At 35.4% G+C, this 16,730-nt stretch overlaps 1 protein-coding gene across 4 annotated transcripts in view; it reads right to left on the minus strand.

Moving 5' to 3' along the window:
- Positions 1-16,106, minus strand: part of CTNND2 (catenin delta 2) — a 511,553-nt gene extending 495,447 nt beyond the window's left edge. For all 4 annotated transcript variants that reach the window (XM_056485067.1, XM_056485066.1, XM_056485065.1 and 1 more), the window contains exon 1: positions 15,978-16,106. In XM_056485067.1, coding sequence (XP_056341042.1) covers positions 15,978-16,106 — 129 coding nt within the window. The remainder of the gene's footprint in view (positions 1-15,977) is intronic.
- Between the last annotated feature and the right edge of the window lie 624 nt (positions 16,107-16,730).

Consider the following 16,730-nt stretch of genomic DNA (forward strand, 5'->3'; position numbering starts at 1 on the left):
AAGAACAAGAACTATATCTGATTTGAAACCATGATATATTTTCATGGCAACACCTTCAGTATTAAAAAGATAACAATCAACATACTATATCCTAAAATCCATCATTGCAACAATTACATTGTACTTGTCCCTCAGCATCAGGGAGAGCTGAACAAACACCAGGAAACACCTTGCTGATTCTGAGGATTAACTCAAAAAAATAGCCTGCTGTAGAACTGATCATGCATTCAAAAAGTGTTGGCTGTACTCTGTGGCACTGAGATCAAGCAGTCCCAGACAGCCAGCTTATTGCAGCAACATGAAGTCACTCAGTTTCCTTTATTGGCAATATCTTGCTCTGGTCTCCAGCCTAATTATTTATATGTTAGACTCAGCCTGTGAGGTGATTAATTTTCCTGCTGAAGGCCTAACTGGCTTGCCTGGACTTATCTTCTGTGACCTGAGGTCCAAGTCTTATGGGGAGATGCAAAGTCTCTATGAATTAGCTCTGAATCCTCTGAAGGGAGGGTTCAGCCCTCATGAGATAGGAATCTTTGCCATATTAAAGTGTGTAACATCGTTTTCATACCTATTTTGCTCTTCTCCAGATATTCAACCTGACATAAGCAACTGACAGAAAAGTGCCCTATCTCCCTTAAGGGACCTGTGCTGTCTCTCTTCTTGTCCATATACACACATGCTGTCTGAAATAAAGGTAAATGCTACTTTTCCAAACTAAAAAAAAAAAAAAAAAAAAAAATTAAAAAAAAAAATTAAAAGCTAAGGCATTGTGAAAAGATGGGATCCGTCATGCAAAGTTTGAGAGAAAGGATATCAAATCTAAATGTGAGGTTAGCTTTACATTTTTGTATTATAACATCAATAAAACACTATTTATTTCCACATTTTTATCTCTTGAAAATACTAAGATCTGTTAGAGTTTGAGAATTAATAACTTGGTGTCTAAAACGTATTTAAAAAGATAGATGATATATCCAGGGGTGTAAAAAACATAAATCTTATAAAAATCTTCTAGTATTCCACTCTGTGTTAGCTAATTTCTCCCTTTATTCACCAGTTCTGTTGGTTGATCTATTTCATTGCTTGCCACTTTATATAAACAGTGAAAAGTATTGAGATTATACTTCAATAGTCAGCTATCCTCAGTTTCTATCCCATTTTTAAAATATTAAAAGCTAAGTAAACACAATAGGGGAAATGTTAAGCTATACTGTCCTCCCTTGCATTTAATTTTCCATGGTCTACATAAAAAATAATTATATCTTAATTTTCAGCAAAATTGTTATCAAAGAATCAATATAGAATCACAAAAATTTTGGCTGGAAGTCACTTAGTCTCACCTCCCACTAAAAATATGATCATTTCCAACACAAGATCAGGATTTATGTAGTTGACTGGAAAAGATCAAACTCACAGCCTTTCCAGTCACTGCTTCCATTACCACAGTAATCTCTTCATGAAGAAAATTCTCCTGTATCCAATCTGAAATCCACATGGTATAATTTATGGTATGTCCTGTATGCCACTACTGAGAAAAGTTTGATGCCATCATCTTTGTCCCTCCTTTTGATGACACTAACCTAAGCTCACACCCTTAGAGCCTCTGCTTCATCTGGCACAACTCCCTTTCAAATCACAGCTCCTTAATCTCTCCCATTACATCATGTTGTCTATGCCTCCAATCAGCTTAGTATCTTGGACTGTTTCTCATTTCTCAACATCCTCTCTGTATTGGGGGTTACCAAAATGACATACTGCTGTGTGAGAAGCAGCTCCAAGTAGGGATGGTAACAATTTCCTTCAGTCTGCCAGTCATGTTCCTCCTTCCTTCTAATGCAGCTCAGTACACAGAGAGTTTTGTCTGCAGTAAAAGCACACTACTGGCTCCTATTCTGCTTGGCATTCCTAATGATCACAGATCTTTTCAGCAGGGCTGTGACTCAGACAGGTGCTTCCCAGTCATGGTGTTGTTCCACCTCAGATGCAGAAATTCAATCTGTTCTTTTTTAAATACATGAGTTTCCTATTGGCTAGGTCCTCAGTTCATTCAAGGTCTCAGAATGATTTAAGGCTGAAGCTCAATCTGGCTTTCTAAGCATCACCCTAATTTAGTATCATTCATAAATTTGCTGAGGGTGCATTCTGTTCGGTTTTGCCATCTAAGTCACTGCAGAATAGAGTAGCAGGAGTGCCAGAATCAACCCTTGAGGTATTTTCACTTCTTACTGTCTGAGAGTTGGTCAATTGGTTAGTTGATAATATTGATTACTACTCTTTCAGTACAGTAGTCCAGCCAATTTTCAGCCCACTCAACACCCAGCCCATGCTTCCTCAGCTTAGTGCTGACAACAGCGTGGGAGAACGAATCAGAAGTCTTAATAAAGTTACAGCTTACACCATACCACATGTGCTCCCCTTATTTACAGTCAAATAAAACATTGACTGCACTGAAGAAATCTGTTCAGACTCTTTCTAGGCACACTTGCCCTTCTCATGTCTAGAAACAAGAAGATGTGTTCCCTGATCCTTCTGGAGACTGACACTGACCTGTGTATCCCTGGACCATTCTCCTTACTTTTGCAAAGGCTACTGAAAGATTAGTCTTCTAATTCTCAGGACTTTCCTCACTTACCATGTTTCCTCTTGGATGGCAGCTGCCTTGCAGTCTTGGCATAGATCCCCAAGAAGCTAAATAGATCCATTTTCTGCTAAACAGTCCTGAACCTGTGTCTCTGCCATGGTAAGGACTATCTGTCTTTTGTCTGAGAACTGCTGAAAAAACAAAGAATTTTTCTTCTTCTTCTATGTTTCTATGTCCACCATTAGATTGCCTCCAACATTCAACCACAGACCTGCAAATTTCTAAGTTCCCTCTGTAAAATTCTTGAAGAATCCTTTCCTGTTATTTTATGCTTTTGTATTCAGCTCCAAGCAGGCTTTAGCCTTCCTGATTTCAATTTGCTTCCTTCAAAAATAATGAAGAAGAAATTAAAGGCACTATATGAAGCACTACAGCAAACTTCAATTCAACTTAAAGATTATAATAAGCCTAAGGTTAGGAAACAAATTCTGTTTTCTTTGACGGGATGATGTAGGCTTTTTCTTCACTGACATAAGGCATCATATGTAGAAATTTTATCCAATATGTAATTAATGTGAAAAATTTCTTAAAAGTCTCAGGGAACCTTGCAGAAAAAGGAATGAAAACAGATGAGGTTTTTCCTGCTAAAATGTAACTAGTCTGACATTAGGGGGAAAAAAGCATACAGCTGATGATAAACTTTTTAATTCACCTATTAAAGGGAATGGAATTGAAGTAATCTTTCCTATACTAAACTTTTTAGTAATGAATAGGAACATTTTAAAATTTGCATGACAATTTTTTATCAAAACTCCAGGGAAAAAAGGCAATATTAGACCACAACTGCAAGGACACACTGATGCCACCATTTGATGACTCTTTCAAGCTCATACATAGAAAATAAATCCTAAAAATAAACATACCCAACTAGGAAGGCCTTTGTCAAAAATATTCAGATTAAAATCAGAATTATTTAAGTAGCTTATGCATCTTTGTCAATGTTAATACAATCCTTTTCAATGTTAACCTGAAGATTTTCACTTTTATTTAGTCTGTCCATTCACACCTTACCACAATCACTGATGAGAAATTGAACAACCTCTCTGCCTATTTCTCCATTTTCAAGTAATGAAGATTAATAGTGCAGATTAGAGATCAAAGAAGTCAACTAAAAAAAATCGAACTTAATTTTCACAACATGAAAATCTTCACAAATATCTAGAATACAGAACAGACAGAAAATAATATTCTTTTTTAAAGAGATTTTACTTCACTGTAAGCATACCTGTGGACTGCTACATTAAAAGGAACCATTGACTGTATTTTAAAAAAAAGGGAAACATTGAGGTGTATAAGTTAGACCACAGTAAAGGGTGTAGTTGGCCTAATAAAAGTTGTTAATTATACCTATAAATCTTGCATTATGGTTATAGATTAACAGCCTATCTAATTAAATAAAAGGCAACAACGATGACGAAAAAAATCAAGGGACTCTATATACCATTCAAATTTCGTGTAGGGAGCCACAAGGTAGCTCTTTGCATGACCACAGACTAATTGAGAGGGAGCAGACAAAGTTGTCAACACAAGAAAATCAGAAGCAAAACTGTATGTGGTGGGGAAAACTGAGAAGAATAAACTTCATATTAATCTAACCATAGACAAAAAAGATGAAAAGAGGAGGGAATGCACCTGTTTCTGTCTTGACTAAACTGAGGACAGCCAGACAGATTTCTTAATTCCTTTCATTCCCAATGTATAAAGGAAACACAATTAAGTATGACTTTTGCAAACCAAAGTGCACTAAAATTAGTGACAGTATAAAGGTTCTCTCTCTCCCATACACAAATAATCTAGCAAAGACTTTAAGTATTGGACAATTTCTCATGCTAAATAAGGAAATATAGGTGCATATCACTCACACACCACTGGTGCAGAAAGTACTTTTTTACTTGTTTTTATCTTAAAACATTGTGGAATAAACTAGTTCACTTTCTGAAATTAATGGAAAGCACTTAGTGGACTTCTCATCACCCTTTAAATATTCATGTATTACTAAATAAATAAGTAATTTATCTAAGTTATTAACTTAGCTCTTCTGCATTTGAATAGGCATCACTGTGGCATATGATATCCATTAATTTATATTTCTGCGTCTGACAGTGAATTTGGCAGGTAAAGCACAGCACCAGCAGTAATGCTAATTCAGAATCAGCCAACAGGCATTGGTTCAAGCCTCAGTTTTAGTGGCTATCAGATTTATCATGGACAATTGTTCAGGTTCCAACTGTTCAGTCCCTCATGCAGCCTCATCGTGACAAGTCTCTAGGGTAGATGCTGGTGCTGCCTTTCAGCTGTGGGGGCATTTTGGCAAATCCTTACAGCCTGTGGTCCTGGGTACCCCCCCCACAACACCTCTCACCCCAATATGCACACAGTGGGACACCCAGTCCCACTTTCAGAGGCTGAGCTGCTTACTTAGTGTCCCTGGTTCCATAACACACTTGTTGTGCACACAGGATGAAAACACATTGCTAATTTAATCTCAAGAATTTATTCACTGTTTATATAAGTCTTTAAGGACTAGTACAAAATGTGAAATCGACGTAATTTTTGGACTTTCAAGCTCCAGCACCACATATAGTGGTCAAAGGTTTCAGAATGGTGCCCATGCACATGTTGCAGACAGAGCTGCTCCTTACTCCATTTCTTTAGCTGTAGCCATACAGAAAGAACAACCTATCCCAGGTTTTTCCATACTTGAAATTTTTTAGCCAGTAGAACAGCATCTTGGAGTGGTACCAAGCAGCTACCTTACTTTGTGGCAAGAATGAGTACTGTTTGGTTGATCATTGACACATTGTGCTAAACTAACAAACAAAAAACTAAACCCATAGAATCATGTATTTTCACTACTAAAAACATATAGTAAGAGAAATATTATCCTCTATTTTCTAAGATCTAGAACAAACAGAACAGCACAAAATGTGTTGGGATAAGTTTTCTTGTGCAAGCACTGCTTTGTGAAATAAAAATAGATATTAAAATAATATAAAAATAAAATATAAAATATAAAAACAAAATTTGAAAAGCGATCATTTAAAGAGTCCATTTCACCCTTCTAAACAAAATTAGTAATCCTGTATTAATTCAAAATTACTAAATTCTAGAATGTCTCCATTTTGAAGATATTAATTTATTAAACATGATAATGCTACTGTGTGACAGAAGAATAGTCAATCTTCCATTTCATCAAACCTACTAAAAAGCTGAGAATTTCCAAGTGAATCTGCTGACTTATTATGAAGAATCAGCCCTATTTATAGCATCAGATGTACTTACCCTCAAGAGGTCTGTCAATAAAAGCTTCAAATAATGACCTAGATTGACAATGAGCTGAACACAGACAGATCTAACTATGTACAGGAAAAATAAAATAGGAGGAAAAAATCTGCAACTACTTTGAAACATGAAAACAATATTTTCCAGGAGTACCAGCTGTAAAACCTAAAGCACTGAGGTACTTCAGAAAATAACCATATACTAAAAATATAAACAAGATTTTACCAAGATGTGTTACTGTGCTGGAATCAGACAGAAGGTGAACAAAATATTTACTACTCTCAGGGCAATATACAGCACAATTCTTAAGCCTACCTATTTACATTATTTACATCAATACTCTGATGATTATGAAATACATAGAAGTGAACAGTTAAAGTTGGAAAATTTTCCCATTCTGTGCTTTTTTTTTTTTTTTTTTTTCATTTTTCACAGAAAAAAAAAGTCTGTTGAAAATTGCCTAGTTTTCTGAACATGAACTACAATTTTTCCTGGATGAATAGGCTGGTAATGGTATACAAACAGCTCAATTTAAATCTTATTTACACAGTCAGGCACATAATTGCACCGTGTTACTGTTGGGGTAGATGGATAATGATGACCATGGGATAACATTGTAACATGAATTGCAGGTTAGAGTGATGGAATACCACACTAAGCAGCAGAATGTCATTCCAGATTACTCAGATCCTTATGTTGGAGGGCAATAGAAATCCAAGTAAGAAAAGCTTGACACAGATAGGAGCTAGTAATGCATAACTCATGGGACTGTCTGAAAATGTAAAGAACAATGCTTTTTGAGAAATCCAGAAAAAAACAAATGTAGCAACTAAAGGAACAGAGATGAAATTTGAGAAGTACCGCTCACATTTTGAAGCAACTAAGGAAATAGACTACCAACAGCTATCTGTTGTGTTACAATCCAGACTGAGGAAACTGAGGGAATACTAACAGAAACAGAAGCTTTACTCTGTATGCTGTTGAGTAGATAACCAGTGGTAGGTTTTTGCTTACAAAAGTTGGTGTCCCAAGTGATTATTACCGTAAAAGGGAAATTTCTGCGCAGGAGAAAACAAGATTTTCCAATCAAGTGTTGTAAAATAAGGGGCCAAGGAGCTTTAACAGATCAAAGACACCCCCTCCCCACACAGCCCCCTACACACTTGCTTAGACACCCACAATGAAAAAATGCTCTGAAGAGATAAATAGAGGCTACATGACCTGAAGGCTCAGGGGAGAATAATGGCATGATTGATCATGAACGTTGAAAAGGAAGCCAGACACATCTCCCTGCCAAGGGAAACCCAAGGGTGTCTTTGTTTCAGACAAACTGACTGTATCAGCAAAGCATTTCTTCTGTTCGCCCAAGAGCCTGAATGAAAGGAATGTAGACCCAGAGCAAAACAAAACTACTTTCAGGGGTTAAGTTAGTTTTAAGTTAGCTTCTGGTTAAAATAATGTAACTTCTGGATGCACTGGATCTGCTATAAATTATCATCCTGTAACTCTAATCAAAGGTATCTTTTACTCATATAACAGTGGTAGGTGATTAGATTATTGTTTTAAGCTTTTCTGCAGAGCCCAGTCATGCCCTTAGCAAGTGACTTTGCCTGCTGTGATTGCTCCTACAGTGAGTGACTGATGAAGCCCCAGAGCAGCAACAGACCCAGGAAAGTGGGCTGAGCTGGGATGCAGCTCCTGGGAGACCTGCCTCACTCCCTCCCCTGTGGCTGCTTGTCTTGAGCTCCAGGCATGCAGGACTGCTCATGCTGTTGGACTCAGAGGGTGATGGAGGAAGGAATATGCTCCCCTCTGGGGAGCTTGCTGGATAGCTTTATGTGAATTATATGGAACCCTTACTGAACCAAGTAACTCTTTTCTGAAGAGAGTCACTGCCTTCAGCTGACTTCAACAAACATTCCTTTCTGGGGACTGGGAGATGCTCAGCACCATGATGCTGAGGTTGTTCTAAATAATTAAATTCCATTTATATTGTATTAATTGTATGGTGCAATTGCTGCACTTCACTAACTCAATTGTGATTTGAGTGAATTGTTTTATCCCTTGCAAATCAAAATCCCCTGTAACTGCAAGTAACATGAAATTAATTAAACTTTTTACTATATTTCAAGCAGTCCTCTACATGTATCTAAAAGAACATGGTCAAAAAGCATTTCACTATGACAAGGTCTCAACAAGAAAAAAAGTTTAAGCTGCTATCATCTCATATCTACTCCTTAAAAAAACTTACTAGGAAACCTCTTAGAAAATAAAACTGAGAAAAACCACTTTGAGCCTCAGGACTTGGATTTGCTCTTTGCATAGAAAAAGAAAACTCATTCATAAAGAGTAACAAGGAACCACATCCCCTCCCAAAAAAAGTCTGGCTCACTATTAAGCATACTATAGCTTGCACATCTAAAGCCTTCCTCAAAAAAAAAAAAAAGCGAGCGATATTTTACCTAAAATGCAATGTTAATGCTGAGGAAAAAAATTATGAATTAAGCAATTAATTTGTCTAGAACTTCACTATGAATCTTCAAAGTATTGTTTTTTAACAAATAATGTCCTTTGCTGGCCTTTTACCCCTTTACACTGGAAAGATCCTCATCTGAAGGCACTAGCATTCACCAGAAATTTCAGGGATAAACACATTTTCACCTCAGAGGAGGAAAAAAAGAGAAGTACATGCTCCAAGTGCTGAAATCAATTGATTATGCTATTCTAAACTGATTTATTCTTACTTATAACTCTGTAACTCACAGCCCAGGTTAAGGTTATTTTGGTAGCAATGTACCTTAACTCTGGGGTAGACTTAAGTTTAAACTTGTTGAGCATTTGCTGGGTTCTAGTTTTCATTTATGGGCATAAACTAAATTGCAACTTATTTTATCAAAACACAACATGCATAGAATATAGCCTACCCCTAAAGCAGTTTTACTTGAAATACAAAAGATTTAAACTATCCACATGAAGATATAGTTTCATTTAGTGGTAAATGCATCAGGAGTAGAAAATAATATAATATGAGAAAACACACAGAAACAGATGGGGAAACACAATAGAAATAGTAGGGTTTTCAAAATTACATAAAAGGAACAAAAATTGCTAAAATAATTACAAAAATCAAATCTCCTTCAAAAATCCCTTTTAAAATGTAAGTTTTAAGAGCAAGCTGCATGAAAAATACTGGCAAGACAATTTAAAGGAAACAGGTCACTGTGCAATCTGGAAAGTGCTCTTTAGTGTTTTTTTCATTTCCCAAGAGGACAGAAGAAATAGAAGCAATCACTAACTGAAGTCTTCAGAGGTTTGCCTTTCAAAAGCACCTAATTTTCTCTGTAGAAGAGATGTGGTGGTTTTAAAAGCCATGGAACTCAAGCCTCAAATATTCTCCATGCAAATGCAAATTATTGTTGATGGATGTTGCCTAATTCAAGTGCAGAAAGAGAAAAATCTTGAAAACAGATTAGATAGCTAAGTCTCATAAAGATTGTAACTTGCTTTTAGAGAAGGAAGTGGGGTAGAGTTGTGGGAGACACACCCAAAACTTCCACCCTCTCTACAATTATATAGGCCTATTATGTCAGCATTTCTAAATAATTCCAAATGTTACAGGAAAGTTGATTAAACTCATGGCCTCAAGCATATGTTTACAACAGCCATGCTAAAAAGCCCAATACTTGCAAACAAGTCAACACATTGACCAAACTGCTCTTTACCAAAAGGGAAAGCAACATACTCAACCTCCAACAACCAAAGCTGCCATCTCATCTTTTCATATTTCCGACCCAATCAGCTCTCCAGCAGCATTTCCCACATGGCTGCAAAAGCACATGTTTGCCAGCACAACAGAGGGAGATGTGTCAGAACAGGAAAAGGCACCACTTGACTTGCTTCTTGTAAGTATTTTAAACTCAGATCACCCTCTGAAATGACTTTGAGGTGAAATACAGAATCTCTTCCACAATGCTGGTTCAAAAAGTCAGGTCTAGGAGTGAATATAATTTATGTTTAAAAATGCCTTAATGAATGATAACAGAGAGCAAGTAATCCATTATCTTAAAAAGTTATAAATGCAATGCATTAAAATATTAGAAATGTAATATAATAAAGTTTAAATTATGCTGTCATTGAGATCAATATTATTACTTGCATAGGGTATCTTTATTCAAAGTTTGAAATTATTCCACAAAAAATAATCTAAGGCAGAAGTGGTTTTGGATTACCAAAAGTATGTTCATATGCTGGCTGCCTGATATGAAAGGATACTTTGCCTTTCTTTGTGATGGCCTTTATTAATGCTTTAAATTAGCATTAGACTGAGCTGTGGCTAAGTGGCATTCTATCCAGCTGCTCTGAAATTCCTGGCTTTGAAATACTAATTTTTTGACATTATTTCAAGTCAAAATAGTATCATATTTAACTCTAATTTTATTCTGATAATTAGCATTTTCTTCCCTCTCTTCAAAGATGGTTTTGCTGGGAGAATATACTGCCTCAATACTCTTCAATCACAGCAACCCTACACAGAAAGCTTTCTACTTCCAACTCATTTAAAACTATCCCAAAAATATTTTGAATTATCATTGCAACCTTTTATTACTGAAGTAATTTTTAGTTTCTTCATACTGCATCTACTATGGCATGACATAAGAGCTAGAGGCTTCTAGCAGGAACAATTATTGCTTATCTAAGCCTCCGGTCTTGTTAACTTCTGTTTCCTGAGAAACAATACACTCCCTTTGTCCAAAGAACTGTGTGAAAGCAGTCACAGACTAAATTAGGAACCTGAGCAGGGTGGATAGCAACTATATTAAATTATTTCCTTCTTCAACAGGCAATGTGATGGTGTTCTTCAAAACTTCTCCACTCACCTTGCCATTTCCACTAGCAGAGTTGTATGTCTCAAAATCAATTCCCATCAGCCTGAAGATGTACCTGGGAAACACCAGCTGTACTCCAAAGTCTCATATTTCAATAATGTGTTGGTCCATTCAGCAACTTAAAAGCATGATATCCACTGTACAGACTTGTGCTACTCTAGAGCATATCATACAGCTGAATCCAGTTCTTGTCTTAAATCAATATACTAATGAAAATAGAAAAGGAGTATCTCTCTGGAATATTTTAAAACCCAACTGGAAGCAAGGGACTTCTATAACTAAGGAAGTGAATATATTGACGTGCTACTTAAGAGAGATAATGAAAGAAATATCTATTGATTGAATATAATTAGCATGGGTTTGAAATAGAGCTGCTAGAACTTTTTAAGGCAGAAACACAGACAGCTGTTTAAAGGCAAGAAAGACATGAATATACCAAAATTGAATCTATTTAGAAAACCTGCTGAACACTTGATACTACTAGAGTAATTACTGGTACCCATAAGGCAAGAAGGGGATTTTATTTTGGAGAATATTACATATTACAATATGGTATGTATCACATTAAGGAAAACAGTGCTTAGTCCTTTGATAATTAGATTTGGGGGCCCAAAACTTGGGTGACTCTATGAAATTTCATGACCTGCTCGTCAGACTAGAAGATTTCACATTTCTTCTGGACTTAAGGTATTTAAAAAAAATAGTCTGCATTGAAACGTCCATCTAGATATGTGATTTTTTTCCCCTAAAACTTCAATAATTATATAAAGAAAAAATCTTCAAACTTCTACAGCCATTCCTATCTGCAGTTTTACTTATACATACCTATACAAGATGTGCATGGCTTACACTACTGTACACAAAGGGTACTAACAACTAATGTAAAAATTTACTTCAGTCAGATATACTGCAGTTATTTACTATTGACATGAATGACACTTAGTAATTATTGCTCTGCATGTGACTTTTAATATAGTTTAAAATCATTTCTTGACAAGCAAGTAGCTTTCTAGTGGAAAACTGGTAAATATTAAAAGCAACATAAGCAATTTTAGAAAAAAAGCACCTCTTAGAAAGCCAAAAAACCCTCAAACAACCCAATCAAAAAAACCCAAACCAAAACCAAAAGCCACCAGCAATCATAAAAGCCAGAATTCTGTATTCTCTGCAATCAGCAATATGATTTAAAGAACACGTCAATCAATATTTATTTCAACAGCATGGGAAATATTTGAAACAGATTAGTCTAAATGTTTTTCTTGAAAAGGTGATATTGAGACAGGCAACTAGAAACAACAATCTTTCTTCAAAAGAGATATGTATAAAAAAGATTTAAAAGAAATATTAAACATTGGCACAACTTGTTTTTTGCATAAGTTTTCTGAAAGTGGAAGCTATTCTCTGGAACTGCCTACTACTAAGATGCTAAAGGAATCTAGAACCACACAGAAAATAAAAGAGATATATGATACCATTTCTGAGTGTAAAATAGCTGTCCGTACTTCAAGATGGATCTTACTCCTAGGAAATCAATTTATCTCATCTTTTCCAAGTGTTTCTATAAAAATAAAATCTGCCAAAACAAGCCTCTGCTAGGTCACTACAATCCTCTTCAGCTTCCAAGGGAGCAGTTTTCTGTATGCCAAAAACCAAAATACTGTGAAACACATATGCCTGGAGACTTCCAGGAAAAGTGTCAGCTTCATTACATATTTACTCAAAAGGCTCCCCAGCAGCTATTTACACCTTCAAAAGAGCATCATCAATAGCTTTCTTCCCAGGATGTTTTTAACAAGTGGGCTCAGAAGTCTCTTTTGCAGGTGGAAATTCCCAATCATAAGCACATCATACTTTTTGCAGAAGTAGTTGCATCTAGTACATGTATTCTCATAAATCAAGAGTCTTGATATCTCACTTTTTTGTTGATAAATTTTTCTCTTATTTAAAGATACAAAACCAGAAGACATAGTGCAAAGAGAAATGGCCTTATGTTTTCTAAAACATATGAAGAATTGGGCCAAAAGTGTTTGCCAGTATATATATAAGAAAGAAAAAACCTCCTTCATACATTTTATACAGCATGGAAAACTGTAATTATGTCTTTATTGGTTGATTTCTCTTTAAAGAAATGATACTGTCTAAAACAGGACAAACAAACAAAAGCAACACAAACCCCCCAAAACAACAGTTTTCATTTTCACAGAAGTTATTTACTGTTTCTCTTTATAAGGACTGCTCAAAAACAGCTAAGCCAAAGGTCACTGCCTGGCATCTTATGGTCTCTTAGACATGTGGTGAATGATTCTGACCTTGCCTCCAGCAGTGCTGTCTAACCTTAAGAAAGTAAGCAGCAAGGGATAAAGAATGGATTCATGTTCCATATCTATCAGTTCTCAACACCATCTCTGAAGTCTGAAACCCAAAAGCGAATCAGTGTGCTTGTCCAGAGGTAAAGCTCAAATGAAATAGCCTATATTTAAAGCAAGGAGTTCTGTATTTGTAATTCTCAAAATCAACCTAATTCAACAGCAAAATACAGGTTTCTATTTCTCTTTTGACAGATACCCTCAGCTTTAAAAGCATGTGGCTAAATTTTCTGATGGAGTCATGCCAATCTGTGTGTCACTTTACACCTGACATATCAAGCACAGTTTTTTGCCCCAATAAACCTTTCAGACCAAATAAATCAGTTCCTCAAAACGTGACAGCACAGGGATATGCTGTTTTCAAACTAATCACAGCAAAACTTTAAATTTTCTTTATATATCATTTAAGTTTCACATAGGAGATTTAAGTAGAGCAAATAAATACATTTATTACTACTTCTCTGTGCCTTTTATGTATCCTGCCCTCTTCAAAGATTGCAAACAGCTTTTATTTTTTTCAGTGTCACAGACACCACAGTTCACTCTGTTGTCATTATTCAGTGAAAATATTTTATTTATTTTATGAGAAGGAACACATGAAGTTACCCCAAATGTTCCAAGTGAAAAAATGCAAGGAAGCCTTTTAAAGCTAAGCATCATCACAGAAAAAGAAAATAAAACATACTTGATTTGTTGAAAAACCATGTTAAATATGATTAATATGTTGAAAAACAACTTAATTTCTCTATATTAACAGTACTTTTGAATAACGGTATCTGTTTAACTCTAGTTATATTTTTGGCTACAGTCAAAGAGCATATACAGCAAAATCACATACCAGACAGTAAAGTAACTTTTTCCTTCTAAAAAGCAGGTAGCTGCCCATTTGAACAATCAGTTAGAAACTTAACTTCATTTACTCCCATAATGGAGAATCAGTGCAATGTATTTCATTGTAGCATTACTTAGCATTTTTCCAACAGAAGATTAAATAATGGAAATGTCAAAACACGTAGTCCTGTGGGGAAAAGAACAAGCCTGAAAGAAGGTTTAGGATTTTCTTTGTGTTTTATTATTACTATTATTATTGCTTGTTTTTTGAGCTTAGTACAGTGTTCCATCTTCAAGATAGGTCTGACTAGAGATACCTGTCAAGAAACAAGTTTCCTTAAGAGAATGCTTGTTAAATTTTGGTACCTTGTATCACAATAGTTCAAGACACCTTTTTAGTCAGCACTACCTTAGGTTAACTGTCTAGGCTGTTCTTGGTGATAAGTGGATGCAGAACTACTTTATTACAGGCTCCTTTCCGCTGTGGTTCACTGGAATCAGAAATAACTTTGCCAATATATTACCACTTCAAATCCTTTTCATCTAGTGGATTCAGCAGCAATTCCCTTTGGTATTCAGTTAATTGACTTGGGGGTGGGAGGTTCATTTGTAAAACACATAACCAGGTATAAACCAGTGAACGTCACAATATCAAACAACAGAGAAGTTCTTGTCACTACTCCATACTGTGAGTCACATTCCAACACACCAATATATCTTCTATCTATGTAACCTCCCTGTACACTTTTTCACTATCAGAGAGTCAAAAAATATGCCAGGTATTTTTCTACAGAATAATTAAGTGACACAGACTGAAACACTTGTACATGCCCAAGAATTATTATTGACATGGAAGAGAATATGAACATCTAAACCATGGGCAATATTCAATTCCAATGATATGCCATAAATCTCAAGACAAAACTCCACATTATATCATTTCTATTTTGCACTCCTCTTTCCAGAACAGAAAATATGACTAACCTCTAACACCCAAAAGAGAGAGCCTGCATATAGAGAAAAACCAGTGAAGAGTTATGTTATAATTTTTATAAAATCTCCACGACTCAAGAGCTATTACTCCAGTGCTGAGAGATATAATAAGCTGAATTCATGCATTAATTTAAATCAAGAAGCAGTGAATGTCTTTGGCAGGGAAAGATCAGTACGTGATAAAGGAAGAACCAATTTAGACACCTTCTGCAAGGAGAAACCTGCCCAAAAGCAGATGATTTTAATGTCTCTCTTTGGAATTCCTGTTGATGCTGTTGAACCAAAGGAGGTAGTGACAGAGACCAGCTGCTAGCATTAACTGAAATATTAACCATCTCCTAATGTACAAAAAGGCATTAAAATCTCTGACACTCAGCCCATAAAAGTTTACATTAAAATGTCCAAACCTGTCTTAATAGCATCCAATTACAAAGCTAATCACACTGAAGATATTTTCTGTGAAAATTTCTAATATTTCGGTATTAATCATCCAAAACTGAGTGCCCCTATTTATACCCAGTTTTGCCCTGAAATAATTTCACATCAGGTTTTACACGACCCTCAAAAACAGGTATATAAATTTTAAAATCCTAGGGTTCTTACCAATCCTTTAAAAATTCTACAATAACACATCTTCTTCACAATTCATTTGTCTATAACTCTTACATACCATGCCTGTATACTGTAACTCCACATGCAGATTGATAACAATGAAAGGAGAGACACTGGAAAACCACCATCCACTCACAGTAACGAGTGAAAATGGAGAATAAAATGAGCAATTAAATTAAATTATATTAAATTTACTGTAGGAAGGCTTACAGAACTATACTAAGACATGAAGAAATGGTTAACATTCTTTGCAATATGCATTTGTGAACTAAATTTTTCAGACACCAGCTATGAAACATTTGTAAAAAAAAAACAAACAGTAAATCATACTATTATTTCCAGCTTGCAGATGCACCACTTGCCTACCTGTTCTTTGACTGAAGCTAGAATTGCAGAGGTTGTCTCAGTTTCAGAGCCATCGCCATTGGATGTGTTCAGCACAGGACTAAGGGAACTTGTCTTGTCAGAAGACGAGGGCTGGTCTGGAACAGGCATAGTTTCTGCAGTTCATGGAAAAATAAAACAATAGATTTGTGATCATAAACTTGATGAATATCAGATCCATATACATATAAGAATAATAACACTCATTTAGGTAAAAATTATAGAATATACTTCTGTTCTATACTGTAAAATATATCTCTTTTTTAAAACAAACAACTTCCGAATTAATAAAAATCCCATTAATTTTTCTCCCAGTCTTACTCTGAAGTAGTTACCATCAGTACATTTTGAAAGATTCAAAAAATTTATTGCTGTGACTTTTGTATAGTATTTCAGTGGCAGCATGCAGCATAAAATTATAGTATCATGAAAGTAATGAATCATGAAATGCTTTGCAAACAGAAAACCAACAAATGATACATGAGAGAAATATAAATTAACTAGTGTTTACTTGCTAACACACATTTAACATGTATATATTTTAAGCTTACATAACATTCATACCCTATCTTCTACTCTAGAAGGTGATTTTGACATTTTATCTGAGTACTTTCATAAAAAACAGCACAACATTTGTTAAGCCATTTTTGAGGCCTCTTACAAAAAAAAAAAAAAAGGAAAAAAAACCAGAAGAAAAAGAAGAATCTTAGCATTTGAAGGCATTTGTCACATTTC

This window comes from Oenanthe melanoleuca, chromosome 2 (genome assembly GCF_029582105.1).
Source record: "Oenanthe melanoleuca isolate GR-GAL-2019-014 chromosome 2, OMel1.0, whole genome shotgun sequence".
Classification (NCBI taxonomy): domain Eukaryota; kingdom Metazoa; phylum Chordata; class Aves; order Passeriformes; family Muscicapidae; genus Oenanthe; species Oenanthe melanoleuca.